This window comes from Lagenorhynchus albirostris, chromosome 9, assembly GCF_949774975.1.
Source record: "Lagenorhynchus albirostris chromosome 9, mLagAlb1.1, whole genome shotgun sequence".
Taxonomy (NCBI): domain Eukaryota; kingdom Metazoa; phylum Chordata; class Mammalia; order Artiodactyla; family Delphinidae; genus Lagenorhynchus; species Lagenorhynchus albirostris.
The window spans coordinates 362,184-379,764 of record NC_083103.1 but is presented as its reverse complement, the minus strand read 5'-3'; the positions used below and the strand labels follow the sequence as shown (position 1 = coordinate 379,764).

Here is a 17,581-nt window from a genome sequence, read left to right as displayed (position 1 = left end):
TTGCGGAGCACAGGCTCCGGACGCGCAGGCTCAGCGGCCATGGCTCACGGGCCCAGCCGCTCTGCGGCATGTGGGATCTTCCCGGACGGGGGCACGAACCCGCGTCCCCTGCATCGGCAGGTGGACTCTCAACCACTGCGCCACCAGGGAATCCCTCAATTGACTTTTAACAGGGGTGTCAAGACTATTTAATAGGGAAAGAAGAGTTTCTTCAATACATGGCATTGGAACAACTGGACATCCACATGCAAAACAATGAAGTTCAGTCCTTACCTCACACCACATACAAAACTTAACTCAAAATGAATCAAAGTCTAAAATATTTGATCTAAAACTATACAACTGGGAATTCCCTGGCTGTCCAGTGGTGAGGACTCTGTTCTCTCACTGCCGTGGGCCTGGGTTCGATCCTGGTTGGGAACATAAGATCCCACAAGCTGTATGGTATGGTGGAAAAACAAGAGTCTTACAAGAAAAATAATAAAATTTAAAATAAACCTATAAAACTCTTAGAAGAAAGTATAGGGGCAAATCTTCATGACCTTGGATTTGCAATGGTTTCCAAAGAAGGTACACAAATGACCAAGAAGCACGTGAAAGATGCCCTCCGTCACTCATCATTGGGGAATCGCGATTCGGAAGCACAATTTCATAGAATTCTAAAATTGATCTAACAATTTGATGAAGTTTTCATTAGTCTCCTAACAGTATCTTTCTGTAAACCTTGACAAGTAGATCCTAGAATTTATATGGAAATGCAGAGGGTCAAAAATTGCTAAAACACTCTTGAAGAAAAACAAGGTGAACAGATTTGATCTGTCAGCTATGAAGACTTATAAAAGTACCGTAACTAAGATAGTGAAGTAGTTGAGGCATTGTGGCTAAGACAGTATGAAGGATGAGAAAATCAGGCTGATGGCATATAACAGGGAGTGTGGACCTAGACCTAAGACGGCTGGTTCACAGTTACAATGACATTGAAGGGCAGTGGAGAAATATGGTCTTTCAGTAACTAATGCTGGACAACTGGACAGCCGCATAGAAAAAATGAAACTTAGTCACTGCCTAACACCATGTGCAACATAAATTCCAGATCTATATCTGGAACATAAAATAATGATGCTTTGGGAGGTAATATATGGGGTTATCGCCCATATATTATGTTGTTATCTTAATTAAGCAGGAGACAAGAAATAGGAAAGCACTGTAAGTTTCACCATATTAAGAATGTTGTCTCCCTGTGTTCACCAGCCCTAAACTATTTACAGCCTTTTCTCAATCCTGGCCAGTTTCCTGCTTGAAAGACCCTTCTTAGAGCAATTGTGCCCTTATCCCAAAGCCTGATAACGACACCCCTTGAGCCATTCTCAGCCCATGCTCTTTCTGGCTTGCGTTTGTTAACTCAGATTCGTTTGATCATCGACAATTGACAGTCCTTAACTTTTTGAGATATATGCTGAAATCCTTACAGGTAAAATGATACAAGTTCTGAAACCTCCTCCAAAATTAATTTGAAAAAAATAGAGAAAATCAACAGGGATAGATAGGATTTATCATAAATTGTTGAATCTGAGTAACGGTACATGGGCGTTTGTCTACTTTTGTATGTTTATAATTCTCTATAATAAAAAAATTATTTTTTTTCTGGTCCTTAAGAGGGGATGTTCATTAAGGCCACAGAAAGGCTGCACTCTATTACTGTGGGTCCCAGGCTTACAGTGTGAAAGCATCCAGCCAAACATAACCTAAGTCACACTGGAGTTTGCAGTTCTGTGGAAGGCGGGGAAGAGCAGTGTGGTCGGAGATTTGAGAGAAATCATTCTTTTCAATACCTTCCTAGGACACTCCTAATGTAGAACTAAGAGTAGATACAATTAACTTAAACTTGACATTTAAATCTTGGTTAAAACAAACAAACAAAAAAAGAGTAGAGAATACTTTCTGTGCTTTAGTATTCAGAGAATAAAACTGTGTCACAGTGAGAGAAATAATTCTGCTTCGAAAACGCTCCCTCCTATGTTCTACCGTGAAAAAATAAAGCTGCGGGGCTTCCCCGGTGGCGCAGTGGTTGGGAATCTGCCTGCCGATGCAGGGGACGTGGGTTCGTGCCCCGGTCCGGGAGGATCCCACATGCCGTGGAGCGGCTGGACCCGTGAGCCATGGCCGCTGAGCCTGCGCGTCCGGAGCCTGTGCTCCGCAACGGGAGAGGCCACAACAGCGAGAGGCCCGTGTACCGCAAAATAAATAAATAAATAAATAAATAAATAAATAAATAAAGCTGCGTATTCTTCCTCAGAAACCTGAATCCTGAAATTGGCCATTATGAGGATCCCACACACAGAGTGATGTCCGATTAGAGGCTTCAAATAGCTATTCACATACGTTGACTGTTTTCTGTGCGTTTGTAATGAGGACCCAGCCAGGGTTGATGTCCTGGAAATCCCTGGGGCTCTCCCTGAAATCTGTGGGTTGAACGTGGCGTTTAGTCATGTAGCTTGTGTTGTGTGTTTCAGAGTAGGGTCCAAACCAGGCAAGGTGTGAGCGGACCCGTCCATTCCTGCTCCAGTTCCCATCAGGGTCCGGTCCTCGTTACCTGTCGCATTTCAGCATGCAACGCTGAGGCAGCCACACGTGGGTGTGGAGGACACAGGCCAGGACCGTCTCTGGAGAGATTCTGAGCGGCAGAGACAACCGGCGACAGCCATTCAGGCGCGATGGAGACAGCTGGTCACAAAGTCCTCTGTGCCGCGCACATGCAGGACACAACCCGCCTGTCCTTACCTCGGTTCCATCCGGTCTGTCCTTCTATGCTAGTGACTGCTGGGGACCTCGAGCAGGTGCGACTGAAGTCGCTCAGGGCAGTGGATGTGCCCACAAAGGGCAGCAGGAGGGGGCTCTTTGGGGTGATGGACTTGCTCTGTATCCTGATTGTGGTGGTGGCTACACGGACCATACATGTGTTGAAATTCATTTTTTACAGCATGTTAATTTTTTAGAAGTCAATTTTACTGCATGCAAAAAAATTTTTTTAATAGGAAGATCTTTCCTATGAAGATCTGCCTGGTCACTTAAGTGTTTGAGGTGCTAAGACATCTGACTGGTTAAATGACACTACTCACAATTTTGAGTGTTCTCATGAATGTCATTAATCGGTCAATGTTGTTAAAGTTTAGCGGTTTTAATTTGCCAAATTTGTGCAAGAAGAGGCCGCAGCAGCTGTTGCAAATACATGTAGAGAAAACAACAATGAGATACCACGACACACGCCCTGGTGTGAATGCAAAACGGTGCGGCCACTTTGGAAGACAGTCTGCTGCTTTCCTGTAAAGCAGACCATAACCTTACCATGGGATCCGGCAATCGTGGTCCTTGGTGTTTACCCAAAGGAGCTGAAAACTTGTTTCCACACAGAAACCTGCACACAGATGTTTACAGCAGCTTTATTCATAACTGTCAAAACTTGGAAGCAACAAAGATGTCCTTTAATAGGTGAGTGGATAAATAAACTGTGGTCCATTGGACAATGAAATATTATTCAGCACTAAAAAGGAATGAGCTATCAGGCCATGACAAGCCATGGAGGAACCTTAAATGCATATAACTAAGTGAAAGGAGCCAATAAGAAAAGGCCACAGACTGTATGCTTCCAACCTTATGACATTCTGGAAAAGGTAAAACTATGGAGACAGTGAAAAGATCAGGGGTTGATGAAGGAGGGGCGAACAGGTGGCGAGCAGGGGACTTTTAGGGCAGGGCCCTGGGTGGTACTGTCTACAATAGCAGACTCGTGTCATTGTACATTTGTCAAAACCCACAGAATGTACAACACCAAGGTGAACCGTACTGTGAATCATGGGTTTAGTTAATAATAATGTACAATACTGGTTCATCAATTGTAACGAATGTCCCAAACTAATGCCTGGTGCCGGGGAGGCTGGGCACGTGCGTGTGTGAGCTCCCGTACTTTCAGCTCCATTCTTCCCTAACCCTAAAACTGCTCTAAAGAAAGTCTACTAATGATCTTTAAAATGCATATAAAGTTTAACACAAGAACTACTGGCTTATAAGAAATCCCCTTACTCGATTTGTAATTTACGTGTAAGGATTTCACGGGTGCTGGTTGTAAATGGCCCGAAGCAGGCTCAGGTCTCCCGCCTCCAAAAATGCACCCAAAGGCCAAGGCGCCCCAGGCCCAGGTCTTGCGCGGCATCAGCCCCCGCCCGCCCCCACCGCCCCCGGCCCACCTGCCCGCCGCTCCCCCGCCGCCCCGCGCCCGGCGACTGGGAAAGGTCACTGCACGGGCCGACACCCCGCAGGTCCCGCCCGCCGCCCCCGCGGGGGTCCCCTTGTCCCCGGGCGCCCGACCCCAGCGGGCCCGCCGAGGGGCGCCGCCGCGGCGGTGGGGGCGGGCGGGCGGCCGGGGCGACAGCTGGGGGGGCGGCCCTGACCTTCCCGCGCGATCGATGGGGCGCGGCTCGGGCGGCGCGGAGCCGGGGCGGCGCCGACCCCCGCCCGCCCCGCTCCCGCTCCTGGGCGCCGCTATAAAGGGGCCGCGGCCCGACGGCCGCTCAGCCCCCGCCCGGCGCCCACCATGGCCACTCGGGCCCTGCTGCTGCTGCTACTGCTGCTGCCGCCGCCGCTGCTCCGGGGCTGCGCCGCGCGCCCCGCGCCCCCCAGGTGAGCCCGCGGCCCCGGGCCCCGCGCCCGCCCGCCCCCACCCCGCCCCGGCCCTGACCACCCGCCCCCCCGGCCCCCTCCGCGTCCCCTCCGCAGGGCCCCGCGACACTCGGACGGGACTTTCACCAGCGAGCTCAGCCGCCTGCGGGAGAGCGCGCGGCTGCAGCGGCTGCTGCAGGGCCTGGTGGGGAAGCGCAGGTGAGGGGCGGCGGGATGGGGGTGGACCTGCCAGGGCGCTCCCCAACTCCAGACTAATTCTGACTTGGGGTGGGGAGCAGCGAGCAGGACACAGAGAACAGCACAGCCTGGACCAACTCTGCGGAGGGCCACCTCTGCCTGCTGTGGTCGGACGCGCCCACCCTGCAGGCCTGGTGAGCACCAGCCCCATCCCCCATCCCCCATCCCCTGCCCCATAGCCTCCCTCCCTGGGGCACCCCAGGTCCCGGGCACAACTGGACACAGCAATGGCCCAGGGGTCTGGGAGGGTGAAACTGTCAGCGCTGGTGACCAGAAAAGGCCCAGTTTCGCCGGGTGGGCAGCGGTCTCCAGCACCAAGACCCCAACCCCTAACCTGGCTGTCTCTGCAGGATGCGCCTGAGGCCCCCCGAGGATCAGGCCTGGTCTCCCCAGATGCCTCTTGGACTGAGGGCTGGGGTCATGGTGTCAGAGCCGGCCATCCCTGCTGCTGAGGGGACCCAGAGGAGGCCCTGAGGAAGAAGGAACCTCCCAAGGGGAGCCTGGACAGGGGAGGGGGGCGGAGGAGGGGGGGTTGCAGTTGGCACCAATAAAGGAGCAATTCAGACCCTGGCCCTGTGAGCCCGCTCTGTGCGCCGTCTGGGTACCATCGAGGAAGCTGCTGCTGGGCACGGCTGCCAGAGGGAAGGAGAGACCCATCCTCGGGATTCTAGGACGGTGGCTATGCCCAGCTGCCCTTTCAACCTGGGAAGCCAGCAGGGAGCCTCATCTTTCCGCTTCCTTCTCTCCTGCCCCATCCACTGAGCTCCCTGGAAGCCGCCCGGCACCTCTGGCATCCACACAGCAAACATTCAGGGGCTCTGGGAGATGTCCCCTAGATCCTGCCCCGGGGGGCAGCGGTGAGGGGGCAAGGAGGCTCGGCCAAGCAGGAAGAGGCGACAGGCAGGACCCAGGAGGCCACTCCCCAGTGAAAGGACCTGAGCATGAGTCCTGGCTCCCGGTCCAGGCGTGCAGTCTGGATGGGTGGCTTGACCTCCCGGGGCCTGTGGAGCAGGGCCGGTGATGACACCCCAAGTGCCAGGCTGCAGGAGGCCTTGTAGGACCACGGGCTCAGGGTTGCTCTGCGAAGGTGTTTCAGGCGCGCATGGCCTGGGGCCTGGAGGTGCGAAGGGCTCCACCGGACCCATCACAGCAGCCCCTCCCCCACCCAGTGTCCTCTCCCAGCTGCTGGGCTTAGGGGGCTGAGGAAAGATGGAGGTGGGGCAGTTGGGGGCCTCTGCCATGGGCCCCTCACAAGGATGCCCCTCTGTCGGGGCCCAGGGTCCCCCCCCCAGCTGCCAGCTGCCCCGAAGCACTGCCAGCCTTGTCACTGTGACCCCGCCCAGACCCCTGGAAGAAGCTGGCTTGTTTCTGGGACAGGCAGGGGAGTCCCTAGGACGCATATAACCTTTCCCCTCCAGACCTGTCCCCTAAACTCGGGGACAGGAGGTGGGCCCGGAGGGGAACACCTGCGGCCTGAGCCTGAACCTCCCGGGCCGCCTTAGGAGCTGTGCCCACGAGGGTTCTGGCAGAGGGGCCCAGCAGAGGGCCATCCCGGGTTGGGGGGCAAGTACAGCAAACACAGAGGCCCACCCCAGCCCCAGCCCGCCCAGGCCCCCAGTGCCTGCCCACCAGCTCTGGGTTCCTCTGTCTTGGGGTCCGTGGGTTGAGCCCCCGTCAGCCCCTGCATGTGGCCCGGTTCCGGCCGGGTAACCACCTGGTCTGCCCCTCCTGGCAGCCGGCGAGGCCTGGCCGGCGGCCGGCGGGGGCCCCCTTGGTGGAGGCCAGTCCTGCGGCTGGTTGGCGGCAGTCGTTGTAAAGGGTCATAAAGTGGGGCGGCGCCTGGCAGGGGCGAAGGTCGCCCCGGCAGAGACTGCGTCAGCAGCACAGCCGCTCAGAGGGTCCCAGACGCCAGACGGGCCCACAGCCTCCCCCGGGGCCGCCCGCCTGCCGAGATGGTGACTTGGGCCCTACTGCTTCCTCTGCTCGTGGCCGTGGCCCAGGCCCAGGGTACTGGGGGCAGTGGCAGAGGGGCGGGGTGGCAGGCAGGGGCCTGGCAGGCACCGACCCTTCCTCTCCAACTTCCAGTCTGCTCTGTGGAAAAGAACTCCTTCGAAGTCAGTGAGAACACGAGTCCCGGGCAGCTACTCCTCAACATCACCGTCCCTGAGGGCCAGCAGGTGACCCTCGGACCCTCGCCCACCCGCTTCGCATTTCGGATCCAGGGGACTCAGCTGTTTCTCAATGTGACCCCGGACTACGAGGTGTGGATGGCGGGCCCAGGGCTGGCTGTGCCCATGGGGTCAGCGGGGGTGGCCGACCCTCCATGGGCCCCAGGCGGCCACCCACACTCTTCCCCAGAGAAGGGCTCTCTGGGGATCTTTGGGTCTCAGTTTGCCCACGGGGCCTCTCGGGCCCCCAGGCTTGGCTGAGGGCTGGCCCTGAGGGGGTGGGGCCCTCGGGGGACGAAGCTGCCTGGGCCCCGCCGCCCTCTGGACTCAGCATGGGTGACAAGGACCCTTGGCCAGCACCTGCTGCTCTCACCCTCTGTCTCCTCACCTGTGGAATGGGGCGGGGGTTGGGCCAGCTGCCCAGGTGATTCCCACACCTGCCCGCCCCCGCAGGAGAACTCAATGCTGGAAGCAGTCCTGGAGTGCAAGAGGGATGACACTGTGGTGAGTCTGCCCCTCAGACCCCCTCAGGCATCCCCACATCCCCACCCTCCCTGTGATGTCAGAGGGCTCCGGCTTGGACCTCTGTGCCCTGCTCTGCCTGGCCCACGGTCACTCCCTGGCGACCTCACCCAGTGGTGTGTTTCAAGTGTCACCTCTGTGCCGGCAACGCCCACACTTCCCCCAGCCCAGACTGTGCCTCGAGCCGCAGACTCACAAAGCCGGCCCCGGACGGACATCACACCCCACAGACACCCCCTCCCCGAGATCCAAGGCCCCCCCAAAGGCGCCTCGCCCTGCCAGCTCAGTCCTCACTTCCCCCTCCCCACGCCGGTCCTCCAGCAAATCTGCCGGCTGACTGGGCCTGACACCAGCATCTTCCGCTGGTCCATCTGTTCCCCTCTTGGCCCCGCCCACCCCAGTCCACTCTCCGAATGGCAGGAGAACGATCCTATCCGGTAAAGCAAGCAGCGGTCCCTGCCCTCCCAAATAAAGCGAATAAAGGCCCAGCGGCACGCCGCGCCCCCAGCCCCCCACCCCGGCTGCTCCCTGTCACCTCCTCGGAGAGGCGCCCGCCTCCCTGGCCCCTCGCACCAGTCAGCTCTGTGGTCTCCCTGAGCCCCGTGGGTGCCCCCCGCCCGACGTCACAGCACACCACCCACAAATACCTCAGGATGAGCCTCTAGCGGACAAGGCCGCTTCTTCTTAACGCGGTAGTGTTGTCACGTCCGGAAAAGGCAGGGGCTCCTCAGCAGCGCGGCATCCAACGCCCACACCCCACCAGCTCCAGAGCGGTCGTTCACAGTCTCCTGCCAGCAAGGTCCACCCAGTGCAGCTGGCTGATGTTTCTCTCACGTCTCTTTCAACACATGGTGTCCTGATTTTCCGTGAGACTTATGCTTGAAGAAATTCAATTGTTTTGCCGTTTTCCTCATTTGGGGTTTTGCTGGTTGCGCCCCCAGTGCCTGCGTTATTTTTCTCCAGGGCATTCGCACCTTCTGTGCTTTAAAAAAATTGCTTTCTGTTCCTTGTCCGTAACGCCTGCTGGAGCGGGAGCCCCAGGCAGAGAGCTGTCTTGGGAACTGTACCCCAGCGCCCAGAATGAGCTCACGCCGCTGGGCCGGGGACCCTCCTCCCTCCCCCAGGTGACCAGCCTGAGGGTGTTTGTGTCAGTGCTGGATGTCAACGACAACCCGCCCAGGTTCCCCTTTGTAGTCAAGGTCCAAAGGGTGTCAGAGGTGAGTGGAAGGGAGCAGCAGTTCACGCCGGGGCATCTGGCACCTGGGATGGGGGGCAGAGGGCTAGTGGCTGGGGGTCTCAGCCTGGGGACACGGGCGTGGCCAGACCGACCCCCCTCCGCACCCCAGGACACTAAAGTGAATGCCGTCGTCATCCCCGAGACAGAGCTGAGGGCCCAGGACCTCGACAAAGATGACGTCCTGTTCTACACCCTCCAGGAAGTGACCCCGGTCAGTGCCCCCAGCCCTCCCCTTTGGGTATCCCCACCTCTGCGTGTCCTCCCGGGGTCCCAGGCTGAGCCCCCACCTCCCTAGGGTACCAGCGGCTTCTTCTCTTTGGTGGGTGCGAGCCGCCCAGAGCTGCGGCTGGACCGGTCACTGGACTTCGACAGGTGGCCGAACATGACCTTCCAACTGCTGGTCCGGGTGAGCAGGCCACTCCCGCCCTCATCCCGGACGCCCACGGCCCCACCCGAGCCGCTCCAGCCACAGGCCCCCAGGCCTGACGGCAGGGCTGCGGTGCTGCAGGACACGCGAGAGGAGAACGTGGAGCCCAGCCACACGGCCACAGCCACCTTGGTCCTGGAGGTGCGGCCCGCCGACCTGCGGGCCCCCTGGTTCCTGCCCTGCACATACTCTGACGGTTTTGTCTGCGTCGAAGCCCAGTACCACGGGGCTGTGCCCACAGGCCACACACTGGTACGGGGGCCGTGGAGGACCAGGGCAGCATGAGCACGGGCCTGGCTGCCATGGGGTCAGAGTGGGTTGTGATTTTCAAGCAAATGTGAACGATTTTTCGTAAACCAATCTTGCCCCACCCCATGGTGGCAAGTGGGACACAGGGCCTCTGAAATTCAAATGAGGAAACAGGGTCCAGCTGTCCTCAGGGCAGAGCCAGCCAGGCCCCTGGGACCCAGTGAGGGACCCCAGGGACCGACCTGGGTCCCTGACTGCCCCCTGGGGCTACTCCAGATCTCCTTGAGGGGAGCGGGAGGGGCACCAGCTCCACGGCGTACCCTCCCCTCCCTGTTCCCGCAGTCAGGACCCCTCATCCTGCATCCTGGGCCCATCTACGCCGTGGACGGGGACCGGGGCATCCATCAGCCCATTGTGTACAGCATCATCAGGGGTGAGTGGGCACCAGCCCCCAACTTCTCTCTCCATGCAACACCCTGACCCCGTCCCCACATGGGCAGAACCAGCTGTGACACTGGGACCTCAGGCCTCCAGAGGGGACTGCGGCCAAACCGTCCTGCCGTCCTCCCAGGAAACGAGGATGGCTCGTTCTCCATTGATGCCAACACAGGCAACCTCACCATGACCAAGAGCATCCCCAGCCCCAAGACCTTCCTTCTGCTGGTCAAGGTGGGTGCCCACACAGGGCCAGGTCTCCACGGGCCCTTCCTGGGCCCCTGGCTACAGGGCTCACCCTTCAAGGACCTGCTGGTCACTGCGGCCTCTCCAACCCCCAGGGCGAGCAGGCGGATCACGCCAGGTACTCGGTGACGCAGGTCACGGTGGAGGCCCAGGCCGCCAGCGGGAGCCCGCCCCGCTTCCCCCAGAGCCTGTACCGCGGCACCGTGGCGCTCGGCTCTGGGGTAGGCGTGGCCATCAAGGATGCAGCTGCCCCCTCCCAGGCTCTGAGGATCCGGGCCCAGGATCCTGAGTTCCCAGTAGGCACCGCCTGGTCCCTGGGTCTGCCCGGCCTCCTGCCGTGGGGGGGTTGGAGCGGTCTGGGGAGCAGCCTGGGCTCAGGACTCACTGGGGCCACGTCCAGGACCTCAACTCGGCCATCACGTATCGGGTCACCAACAACTCTAACTTCCGGATGGACGGGGAGGCCATGCTGACTGACGCTTCGCTGGTGCACGCCGGGGTCTTCTACGCAGAGGTGAGAGGCGGGCAGCATCTCCGAAGGCCAGGGGTCAAGCTGGAGCCCAGGAGGGACAAGCCCCCTTCCTGCCCAGGTTGAGGCCAGGAACACGGTGACCTCAGGCACAGCGACCACGGTCGTGGAGGTTCAAGTCTCAGAACAGGAACCCGCCGCCACAGGTGAGCCTCCCAGGGACCCCGGGTCGGCTCGGGGAGGGCTTCTTGCTAGGTGGAGTGGCGAGCCTGAGCCCTGGCCCTGGCCCCAGGCCCCCCCCCGTCCCCAGAGACAGCAGGAACAACCAGAGCCTCCAGCGGCACCACGTCGGAAGCCCCTCGGCCCCCTGAGCCCTCTTGGGGGTCCTCCACGACCAGCTCTGGGGGCGACAGCAGCCCGCACCCCTCCTCAGGCACAACTCTGAGGCCTCCGGCCTCCTCCATGCCTGGGGGGCCCCCCAGTGCGGGAACCAGCCCCTCCTCGCCATCAGCCTCACCCAGTGGGGGCTCAGCACAGACCTCAAAGCCAGGAACCTCTCTGCCAATGTCCCCTGGACCCAGCAGGACCACCCGGCCTACAGGTAGCACCACCATTTACCCTAGTTACCTTCATGCTCTCTGACTCAGGACTCTGGGCGGTCGCTGTGGGGTAGGGTCCACCCCAGGTCGGCCCAGCACGACCATGGGGACCACGAAACCCCAAGGGGGGGTCTGGCAAAGAGACAGGTCCTGGGGGGCCCCAGGAGGTAAGCTAGGGAAGATGTGTGGAGGGTGGGGCAGAGGCCAGACTTAGGATCCAGTGACCCCCCCAATTCCCAGGGCCATTCAGCCCACGGGCCCCGTGCTACCCTCAGCTCCCTGCCTGGCACGTTGGCCCCCTACCACCCACCTGGAACTGGTGGGCACTGACCCCCTCCCCGCTCCCAGTAGCCCGGCCTATCGGGGCTCCCTGGCGGGGGTCAGTGGCGCCCACTCCTCCAAACGTCATCTCCGGTGGCCAGGCCTAGCCTGCTCTTCGGGTGTCCCGAGCTTGCCCCAGGCTGGCCCGGGAGTGCTTGCGGTGGGACAGCAAGCGGGCAGCGGTGTTGCCAGCAGGGACGCCTGGCACCGGAGGAAGCAGCCCGCCAGTGGGTTGCAGCTCAGACGCAAGCCGCTTCTCGGTGGTGGATATGGCGGCGCTGGGCGGGGTGCTGAGCGCGCTGCTCCTTCTGGCTCTCGTCGCCCTCATAGTCCTCGTCCACAAGCACTACGGCCACCGACTCAAGTGCTGCTGTGGCAAAGCGCTGGTGAGGCCCTCGGGGTGGGGGAAAGGACAGGAGAGAGGACGGGGGGCGGTGGAGAAGCGGCAGGATGGAGAGAGAGGCAGCGTGGAGGCCAGGAGTCCATCCGGGAGATGCAGGGCAGAGGTGAGGAGGGACGGGGCATACACACCATAGCCCACAGATGGGGGGAAGGGCAGAGAGAGGCAGAGCGTCTAGCCGCCTGTCTCTGGGGGAACAGGGGTGGTCTGAGCCCAGGCCTGGTCTGGTTGATTGCTGGTTCCCGCCTGCCCCCCAGGAGCCCCAGCCCCAAGGCTTTGACAACCAGGCCTTCCTCAACAACCCCGACGAGGCCAGCTGGGCGCCGGCTCCTAGCCCCTCATCCAGTCCCGTCCCGCCGGCTCCCCCAGAGCCTGCACCCCCAGAACCCAAGCCCCCCAGCCCGGAGACCCTCCGCCGAGTCGCCGAGTCCCCTACGGTGGCCCTGGATGGGGACGGCCCGGCCGCTGTGAGGTCCATCCTGACCAAGGAGCGGCGGCCTGAGGGTGGCTACAAGGCGGTGTGGTTCGGCGAGGACATCGGGGCCGCGGCCGACGTGGTGGTCCTCAACACGCCTGCCTCGGAAGTGGACGGTGCTGGCGACGAGGGCAGCGAGGGCAGCGGCGACGAGGGCGCAGAGGCGGGCCTGCGCGGGGGTGCCCAGGACGCGCCTCGCTCCGACTCCGTCTACCTCTAGTGTGGCCGCCCCTCCTCTCCCGGCGAGTCTGGGTCACTGCAGTCGGCTTGGTGGCTCTCCCCCGACTCCATTGCGCAGAATAAAGTGACATTTTCGGATCTGCTGGGACGCGTGCGGTCTGCCCCAAGGGGCTGCCAGTGGGGGCTGTCAGGACGTGGTCCATTTGCTCCCGCCCTGCACTGAGTCCTCCTCAGAGGGACCGCCAGGGGCGCCGTGGGGGCGGAGAGGGGTGGGCGGGGTCGTTCCCTGCCCAGAGCACTGGGTGCCGTTTCCCGTAAACCACCTGCTGCGCCCGCGGGGCTTCCCAGGCTCGGTGCCAGCTGGTGGCCAGGAAGTTCCTCTCCTTGTCTAACCACAGCTGACGCAACACAGATTCTTCCCCCGGGGGAGGCAGAGGAGCCACCTGAGGACACTCATCTGGGAGAGCATGGGCCCGGGGACCTTCCAGGGGCTCGCACTCCTGCGTCTGTGGGCTACAGTGAGGGCAGTAAACACGCTGGGGTGCCCTCGGAGGCACGTGGTCCAGGTGGCTGGGCTGTGACGGGCGGTGCGGGGTGGAGGCGGGTGGTTTGGCCCAGTGCAGTGTGACAGTGGCCTGCAGGCCCTGGGCCCCGGGCAGCAGGTGGGGCCAGTGGGTACACAGGACAGAGGCTGTGGACGCGACCCAGAGCCACGGAGTTGGGGACCGAGCCCCCTCCACTGGCTTCCTCAGGGGCGACCCTCAGTCAGGACTTCAGCCCCGACCACCGCCACTGTCCCTTATGCATCACTGGCGTTTTTTCCTCACGAAAAGGCATTTCCGATTCCTTTCCAAATATTTTAATCTCGATAGTATTTGAGTATTCTTGCCTGGACAACTGTCACTGGTAAGAACCCAAAGAGCACAGCTGCATCTCCTCCCACGCACCCCCCTCACCCGCTCGTCCGCTCAGGAACCTGACTGGTTTTATTTCCGATCCCGGGGTCCCCAGCTTATCCCACTGCTTCTCCCACCACGTTGGTTGCTGGCGCCCCAGCCCCCCGCAGCGCTGGGTGAGGGAGGGCAGCGGCTGGACTCCGAAGGGGCTGTGCCCTGCGGCAGCCAGGACCCCAGTGCCGCCCCCGCCCGCGGGAGCACGTGACTTCCCCGGCCCCGGCCCCGCCTCCGGCCCCCGCCACCATAAAAGCGCTTGCTCCGGAGCCCCAGCGGAGCCGAAATTTCCCGCGCCGGCGGTGCCACTACCAGGTACTCGGGACTCCCAACCCACGCGGAGCGAGAAAGGCAGCGACGGCCGCGTCGGACCCCAGGTTCGCTCCGCGGAGCAGTGACCGGGAGGGGGCGGGCAGAGCGGGTGACGGCGAGGGGCACGGGTCCGGAACTGGGGGACCTGGAGGCGGAGATCGCGGTGACGCGCGGGGTGGGGCGGGTTAGGTTTCGTTTTCCCGCAGCGCGCGGTTTCGTTTTCCTACGGCCGTTCCCGTCGCGCCCCCGCAGGGCCCAGCCCGGACGCCGGCTCGACACCTGTGGCCCCTCGTGTGCCCGAGGCCCCGCCCCATCTGTAGCCACACCCATCGCCTCCTTGGCCAGGACTCACCTGGGCAACACCGTGGCCAGAAGTCCTCAACTTCCATCTGTGATCCCAACACTTGGGACCCCAACACCCGGGACTACCTGCGGAGACTCACGCGGAACGCTCCTCTCACCTGCGCTATCCCCCGACTGCCCCCGCGACCCCAGCCCTCGCCGCGGAGGGCGCGCCGCTCTCTCTACGCCCAGCCCTTGCGGAGGGAGCAATGGCCGTGGCTCCCGACGGGTGAGCCCGCCGCGCTGCCCGCTGCCGACCCCACCCACGCCCCCGGTGGCCCGCGCGCGCCCTGACGCCCGGCTGCTCCGCCCGCAGGGGGACCCCGCGCGTGCTCTTCGGAGACTGGCTTCTGGGCGAGGTCAGCAGCGGCCGCTACGAGGGACTACGGTGGCTGGACGCGGCCCGAACGCGCTTCCGCGTGCCCTGGAAGCACTTTTCGCGGAAGGACCTGGGAGAGGCCGACTCGCGCATCTTCAAGGTGGGACCCCAGCCCCGCCCGGGGCGGGGGAGGGCCGGTCCAGGCCCAGGCCCGAGTGTCCGGTCCGCGTAATCCGCTCAGTCTCTCTCCCCAGGCCTGGGCTGTGGCCCGCGGCAGGTGGCCTCTCCGCAGCAGCGCAGGTGCCCGGCCTACCGCTGAGAGTGCGCTCCGAGCTTCCTGGAAAACCAACTTCCGCTGCGCGCTGCACTGTACGCGGCGCTTCGTGATGTTGCAAGACAACTCGGGGGACCCTACCGACCCTCATAAGGTGTACATGGTCACCCCCGGGCCGGCGTGCGGAGGTGAGGAGGCCACGGCAGGGCTGCCGACAGGGAGACTTGGCTCTGTCCTGGGAGCAGCCGCTGGGTCGGATTTTCGGTTTTAGAAAACTGGCATGAGAGAGGCTGGTGCCAGATTGCTGGGGGATGGCGGGGCCGGGGTGAGGGCGTGTGGCGCGGCTAGCGGGGACTGGGGATTGCTGGGAGGAAGCTCATGGGCCTGTTGGGATCAGTGAAGGAGAAGTGCGGTTGAGCTTTGAGGAGCTGCCCAGGGCTTCACACCTAGGTGTCCCACTCCAGAGTCACAAATCCAGTGTTCCCCCAACCCTAATTCTCCCTCAGAAAGCCCAAGCATTATTAGCCAGGGGGAGGACAAGGCCCTTGAAGATGCCCCACCTACAAGGGTAAGGTCACTGCCCTCTTGGATTCCACCTTGGGGCTGCCCCCCCTCACTGGGCTGGGGAGCTGCTGAGTTATGCTGGGACTGTCTGTCCTCTCCTGCAGGATGGGCTTCTGGGGCCATACCTGGCAGCAGATGCTGGCGAGAGGCTGGGGCATGGGCTGGCCGGGCTGAGCCCTGAGCCCTGTGCCCCAAGCCCAGCTGGAGATGCTGGGGACCTATTGATCCAGGCTCTGCAGCAGAGCTGCCTGGAGGACCATGTGCTGAAAGCTGCGTGTGGGGTGGAGCCGATAGCCCCTGGGGCTCCTGGTGAGGGGCTGTTGGAGGGGGATGCTCTGCCCTGCAGAATTCTGTGTGCCAAGGGGAGGAACAGGCAGGACAGCAGAGTCTCCGGGGAGAGAGGGCTCGGGGGAGGGGGGTGCCCAGCAGGGACGGTGCTGGCCAGAGGTGGGCCACCATCCCTGCTGGGCACAGCTGAGCCTCCTCAGGTCCAGAGCTCCCTGCTTGGGAGTTGTGCCCGCCACAGTAAATGTGGCGCCCCAGCCCCAGGCCCAGGTGACAGGAGCTAGGGGACATGTGGAAGGAAAGGGGAGGAGCTGGCGGCTCGGTTGCCAGCTCAGGCCTGCCTTCCTCTCCAGACGCAGGCCCACCCCCAGCCCCCTGGCAGCCGCGAGAGGCGGAGCCCCGCACCACAGCCTCCCCCAGTGCCTGCACCCCGATGGCAGGGCATCTACACGTGGCTGGTCCCACCTGCTCACAGCTCGGCCCGCACACACTGCCCAGCTTGGGGGCCCTGGACTTGACCATCACGTACAAGGGCCGAACAGTGCTGCGGGAGGTGGTGGGGCGCCCGAGCTGTGTGCTCCTGTATGGCCCCCCCGATGTAGGTGGTGGGGCTTCAGAGCACCAGCGAGTAGCCTTTCCTAGCCCCGCCGAGCTGCCCGACCAGAAGCAGCTCCACTACACAGAGAAGCTGCTGCAGCACGTAGCCCCCGGCCTACAGCTGGAACTCCGGGGTCTCAGGCTGTGGGCCCGGCGCCTGGGCAAGTGTAAGGTCTATTGGGAGGTGGGAGGGCCCCTGGGCTCGGCCAGCTCCTCCACCCCCGCCCGCCTGCTGCCCCGGAACTGCGACACCCCCATCTTTGACTTCAGCACCTTCTTCCAAGGTCAGTGATGCACCTGCCCTGGGGCTGAGGGCCTCCCCGCCTCCCCCCACCCCCCCTCACCAAAGCCCTGTCCTGCAGAACTGGGGGAGTTTGAGGCCTGCCGGCGCCGGGGCTCCCCTCACTACACCATCTATCTGGGCTTTGGGCAGGACCTGTCAGTGAGAAGGCCCAAGGAGAAGAGCCTGGTCCTGGTGAAGGTGAGGTGGAGGGTCCCTGGGGTGGGGGTGGGGGGAGGGAGGGAGGGTGCACACAGCCCTCCCCCCACCTGACCGCGCCCTCCCCACAGTTGGAGCCATGGCTGTGCCGGGCATACCTGGAGGGCGTGCAGCGCGAAGGCGCATCCTCTCTGGACAGCGGCAGCCTCAGCCTCTGCCTGTCCAGCTCCAACAGCCTCTATGATGACCTGGAGCACTTCCTGGAGCACTTCCTGATGGAGGCGGAGCAGCCCGGCTAGGCTGGGTCCCCAACCCCTCCCAATCTAATAAAAAGATCCCAAGAACCAGTGCTGGTGTCCTGACCAGGGGCAGGCTTGAGACTGAGGCTTGGGAGGGGCACTGTGGATGCGAGGTTCACCCCACTTCACGGGAAGCCCGTGACCTGTGGGCCCAGGAAGGGAGCCCCCTGCCCCGCCCACGTTGGCCTCCTGTGCACACCCGTTCTCCTGACTTCACAGTGAAAAAACTCAGGGCATGCTTTAGAGCCAACAAACTGCTCCAAGAGCGCAAGGGCCCCTCAGGACACGTGTTCCCCAGAGGGGGCAGCACCTGGGGCCCCTCTGCGGTGAACAGGGCTCCCCATCTGTGCTGCGCCCAAGGCCTGTCCCTGGCCTTCGAGACCCGCCAACACTGCTGTGCCTGGGAGGTGGCGGACCTAAGTGAAAACCCGAGCGATTACTTATAAAACACAACGAGCAGACGAGGGAATCCTGGGACCAGATGGTTGCCCGTGGGGGAAGCGCCACCCGCCCGCCCGCCTTTGGTTTCTCATCACCAAAGGCTTCGCCTTTCAAGTA

At 61.9% G+C, this 17,581-nt stretch overlaps 3 protein-coding genes across 5 annotated transcripts; all 3 read left to right on the top strand.

Moving 5' to 3' along the window:
• The first annotated feature begins 4,591 nt into the window (after positions 1-4,591).
• Positions 4,592-5,388, top strand: SCT (secretin). Its single transcript, XM_060160913.1, has 4 exons — positions 4,592-4,677; positions 4,774-4,875; positions 4,956-5,048; positions 5,265-5,388. The coding sequence occupies exons 1-4, from the start codon at positions 4,592-4,594 to the stop codon at positions 5,386-5,388; spliced, it is 405 nt and encodes a 134-aa protein (XP_060016896.1).
• A 1,478-nt stretch (positions 5,389-6,866) lies between these two features.
• Positions 6,867-12,682, top strand: CDHR5 (cadherin related family member 5). The gene is made up of 15 exons (XM_060159545.1): positions 6,867-6,921; positions 7,000-7,175; positions 7,536-7,586; positions 8,729-8,821; positions 8,951-9,052; positions 9,137-9,247; positions 9,350-9,520; positions 9,860-9,950; positions 10,089-10,186; positions 10,294-10,494; positions 10,599-10,712; positions 10,789-10,873; positions 10,960-11,300; positions 11,695-11,973; positions 12,245-12,682. Exons 1-15 carry the CDS (start codon positions 6,867-6,869, stop codon positions 12,680-12,682), a joined length of 2,406 nt encoding a protein of 801 aa, XP_060015528.1.
• Positions 12,683-13,864: 1,182 nt separating this feature from the next.
• IRF7 (interferon regulatory factor 7) lies at positions 13,865-17,071 on the top strand. Of its 3 annotated transcripts, none has more exons than XM_060160910.1 (9): positions 13,865-13,969; positions 14,094-14,475; positions 14,563-14,725; positions 14,820-15,027; positions 15,346-15,407; positions 15,508-15,712; positions 16,042-16,569; positions 16,648-16,766; positions 16,856-17,071. In XM_060160910.1, the coding sequence occupies exons 2-9, from the start codon at positions 14,456-14,458 to the stop codon at positions 17,021-17,023; spliced, it is 1,473 nt and encodes a 490-aa protein (XP_060016893.1). In that variant the 5' UTR covers positions 13,865-13,969; positions 14,094-14,455; the 3' UTR covers positions 17,024-17,071. The 3 variants fall into 3 exon arrangements, with proteins under 3 accessions (XP_060016893.1, XP_060016894.1, XP_060016895.1); XM_060160911.1 differs by having other exon boundaries at positions 13,866-13,969; positions 14,157-14,475; XM_060160912.1 differs by lacking the exons at positions 15,346-15,407; positions 15,508-15,712 and having other exon boundaries at positions 13,873-13,969.
• Positions 17,072-17,581: the final 510 nt, after the last annotated feature.

Coding starts and splice junctions, on each gene's coding strand:
- CDHR5 (XM_060159545.1), top strand. CDS start 6,867: ATGGTGACTTGGGCCCTACTGCTTCCTCTGCTCGTGGCCGTGGCCCAG. Junction 7,176..7,535: donor ATGTGACCCCGGACTACGAG/GTGTGGATGGCG, acceptor CCGCCCCCGCAG/GAGAACTCAATGCTGGAAGC. Junction 10,874..10,959: donor ACAGGAACCCGCCGCCACAG/GTGAGCCTCCCA, acceptor CCCTGGCCCCAG/GCCCCCCCCCGTCCCCAGAG.
- IRF7 (XM_060160910.1), top strand. CDS start 14,456: ATGGCCGTGGCTCCCGACGG. Junction 14,476..14,562: donor ATGGCCGTGGCTCCCGACGG/GTGAGCCCGCCG, acceptor CTCCGCCCGCAG/GGGGACCCCGCGCGTGCTCT. Junction 14,726..14,819: donor CCGACTCGCGCATCTTCAAG/GTGGGACCCCAG, acceptor CTCTCTCCCCAG/GCCTGGGCTGTGGCCCGCGG.
- SCT (XM_060160913.1), top strand. CDS start 4,592: ATGGCCACTCGGGCCCTGCTGCTGCTGCTACTGCTGCTGCCGCCGCCG. Junction 4,678..4,773: donor GCGCGCCCCGCGCCCCCCAG/GTGAGCCCGCGG, acceptor TCCCCTCCGCAG/GGCCCCGCGACACTCGGACG. Junction 4,876..4,955: donor GGCCTGGTGGGGAAGCGCAG/GTGAGGGGCGGC, acceptor GGTGGGGAGCAG/CGAGCAGGACACAGAGAACA.